The 2500-nt window shown below is 48.0% G+C and overlaps 1 protein-coding gene across 1 annotated transcript in view; it reads right to left on the minus strand.

The window, feature by feature from the left end:
• The window catches only part of cntrob (centrobin, centrosomal BRCA2 interacting protein), an 11787-nt gene that overhangs the window by 854 nt on the left and 8433 nt on the right, over window positions 1-2500 (minus strand). The window contains exons 12-16 of the mRNA XM_059528535.1: window positions 2383-2500; window positions 2176-2301; window positions 1933-2080; window positions 1760-1844; window positions 1217-1447 (exon numbers count right to left, since the gene is read on the minus strand). The exon at window positions 2383-2500 is cut by the window's right edge and continues 16 nt beyond it. Of these exons, the coding sequence (XP_059384518.1) occupies window positions 1217-1447; window positions 1760-1844; window positions 1933-2080; window positions 2176-2301; window positions 2383-2500 (708 nt within the window). The remainder of the gene's footprint in view (window positions 1-1216; window positions 1448-1759; window positions 1845-1932; window positions 2081-2175; window positions 2302-2382) is intronic.

Genomic DNA, 2500 nt, shown 5'->3' on the forward strand with positions numbered 1-2500 from the left:
AATTAAAGATATGGGGACAACTGCAAATGTAAGTTTCATTTTAAATACAGATAATTAATTATTAAACTAATGTATTTATCGTTATTTGGCAAACTCAAAAACTCAAAACTGTTTTGACATAACCCATGTCCCCATTTTTCAAAACGCTTTTAAATCATACAGAATGAGTTTTTTTGAGAAAGTAAAAATGCAGAAAGTTTCCTGTGAGGGTTAGGGTTAGGTGTAGGGTTGGTGTAGGGCCAGAGAATATACAGTTTGTACAGTATAAAAACCATTACACCTATGGGATGAACACACTTTACACAAACATGAGTGTGTGTGTGTGTGTGTGTGTGTGTGTGCGAGTGAGTGAGTGTCAGGGTGTGTGTGTGTGTGTGCGAGTGAGTGAGTGAGTGTGTGTGCGAGTGAGTGAGTGTCAGGGTGTGTGTGTGTGTGTGTGTGTGTGCGAGTGAGTGAGTGTCAGGGTGTGTGTGTGTGTGTGTGTGTACGAGTGAGTGAGTGTCAGGGTGTGTGTGTGTGTGTGTGTGTGTGTGTGCGAGTGAGTGAGTGTCAGGGTGTGTGTGTGTGTGTGTACGAGTGAGAGTGTCAGGGTGTGTGTGTGTGTGTGTGCGAGTGAGAGTGTCAGGGTGTGTGTGTGTGTGTGTGCGAGTGAGTGAGTGAGTGTGCGAGTGAGTGAGTGTCAGGGTGTGTGTGTGTGTGTGTGTGTGTACGAGTGAGTGAGTGTCAGGGTGTGTGTGTGTGTGTGTGTGTGTGTGTGTGTGTGTGTGTGTGTGTGTGTGTGCGAGTGAGTGAGTGTCAGGGTGTGTGTGTGTGTGTGTACGAGTGAGTGAGTGTCAGGGTGTGTGTGTGTGTGTGTGTGTGCGACTGAGTGAGTGTCAGGGTGTGTGTGTGTGTGTGTGTGCGCGAGTGAGTGTGTGTGCGAGTGAGTGAGTGTCAGGGTGTGTGTGTGTGTGTGCGCGAGTGAGTGAGTGTCAGGGTGTGTGTGTGTGTGTGTGCGCGAGTGAGTGAGTGTCAGGGTGTGTGTGTGTGTGTGTGCGAGTGAGTGAGTGTCAGGGTGTGTGTGTGTGTGCGACTGAGTGAGTGTCAGGGTGTGTGTGTGTGTGAGAGTGTGTGCATGTGTGTGCGACTGAGTGAGTGTCAGGGTGTGTGTGTGTGTGTGCGACTGAGTGAGTGTCAGGGTGTGTGTGTGTGAGAGTGTGTGCATGTGTGTGTGTACCGGTCATATCCGTGTGCTCCAGCACTGGCTCCAGTGGACAGAATGAAGTGCTGCAGTTCAACAGTTCAGACTCTGAGTGTGAGCTCGTTTCTCTATGTGCTCTTGTCTCTCTCTCCTCTGGTCTCGTCCCTCGCTCTCTCTCCTCTGGTCTCATCCCTCGCTCTCTCTCCTCTGGTCTCATCCCTCGCTCCTCTCTCTCTCTAGACAGATGCAGAACCACGGCCCGCGGAGCTGCTTGATCAAACAGGGTCAGTGTGACGCTTCACTTCACAAAAACAAACATCTATAACACTGATCAGGATGCTGAATGTGTCATGTCTCACAGTATAAATGTTCAAAATATGCATATATTAACATACAAAACTGACTATGAAAAATATTATGAACTTCTTCTTTATGTTATTTATGGCTCTAACAACATCTTTGACATACTTCTTGATTAATCACATAGATTTGAACATTATTGTGACATAACTAAATAAACCTTCAAGAACAGACCGTGTGTCCACTAATATCTGACCATATGAGAGAGAGCCTGCTCACCTGACGCTTGTGTGTCACTCTTAGGAGGAGAAGAGGATGTTTTAGATGCTTCCCACTGAGGGACGGGTGATAAAAAACTCTCCATCTACACACACACACACACACATCAGTGTCCTATATGCACTATAATGACTGGCTGAAATATGAGGATTATTATCTAATGACAGCTGTACCTGCTCCTGATTGGTCAACAGCCGTAAAGCCTCCGCCCAATGGGAGCGCATCATTCCCTGAAGGCGGGACACAAGCTCCTCCCTCTGCATCTCCAGCTTCCTTTTAGACGCTGCCATGGAAACCAGCTCCTCCTGCATCTCTGACAGTCTACACACACACACACACACACACACACACACACAAGATTATACACATGATCATGATCTAACATGAAACACACACACACACACTCAGAGCAGTACTTGTGCTGGTAGCTGTGTGTGAGATGCTGCAGTTTGTCGTCTTTCTCCTGTAACCGTGTTCTGAACTGATCCAGCTGAGCCGCCAGCTCCCGCTCGTGCCGCGCACTCAGATCCAGCAGCTGCTTCCTGCCACACACACACACACACACTCTTATTACCGTCTTCACTCTGAGCTCATGATGTCGTCTCTCTCAGGGGTGTGTGTACCTGTGTTGTTGTCGTAGGTGTGTGTTGTGTGTCGTGTTCTCCTCCTGTACCGCCGTCAGTCTCTCATTGATCTGCTGCTCTAACGACAGACGAAACTCCGCCTCCATCTGAGACTTCT

This window comes from Carassius carassius, chromosome 37 (genome assembly GCF_963082965.1).
Source record: "Carassius carassius chromosome 37, fCarCar2.1, whole genome shotgun sequence".
Classification (NCBI taxonomy): domain Eukaryota; kingdom Metazoa; phylum Chordata; class Actinopteri; order Cypriniformes; family Cyprinidae; genus Carassius; species Carassius carassius.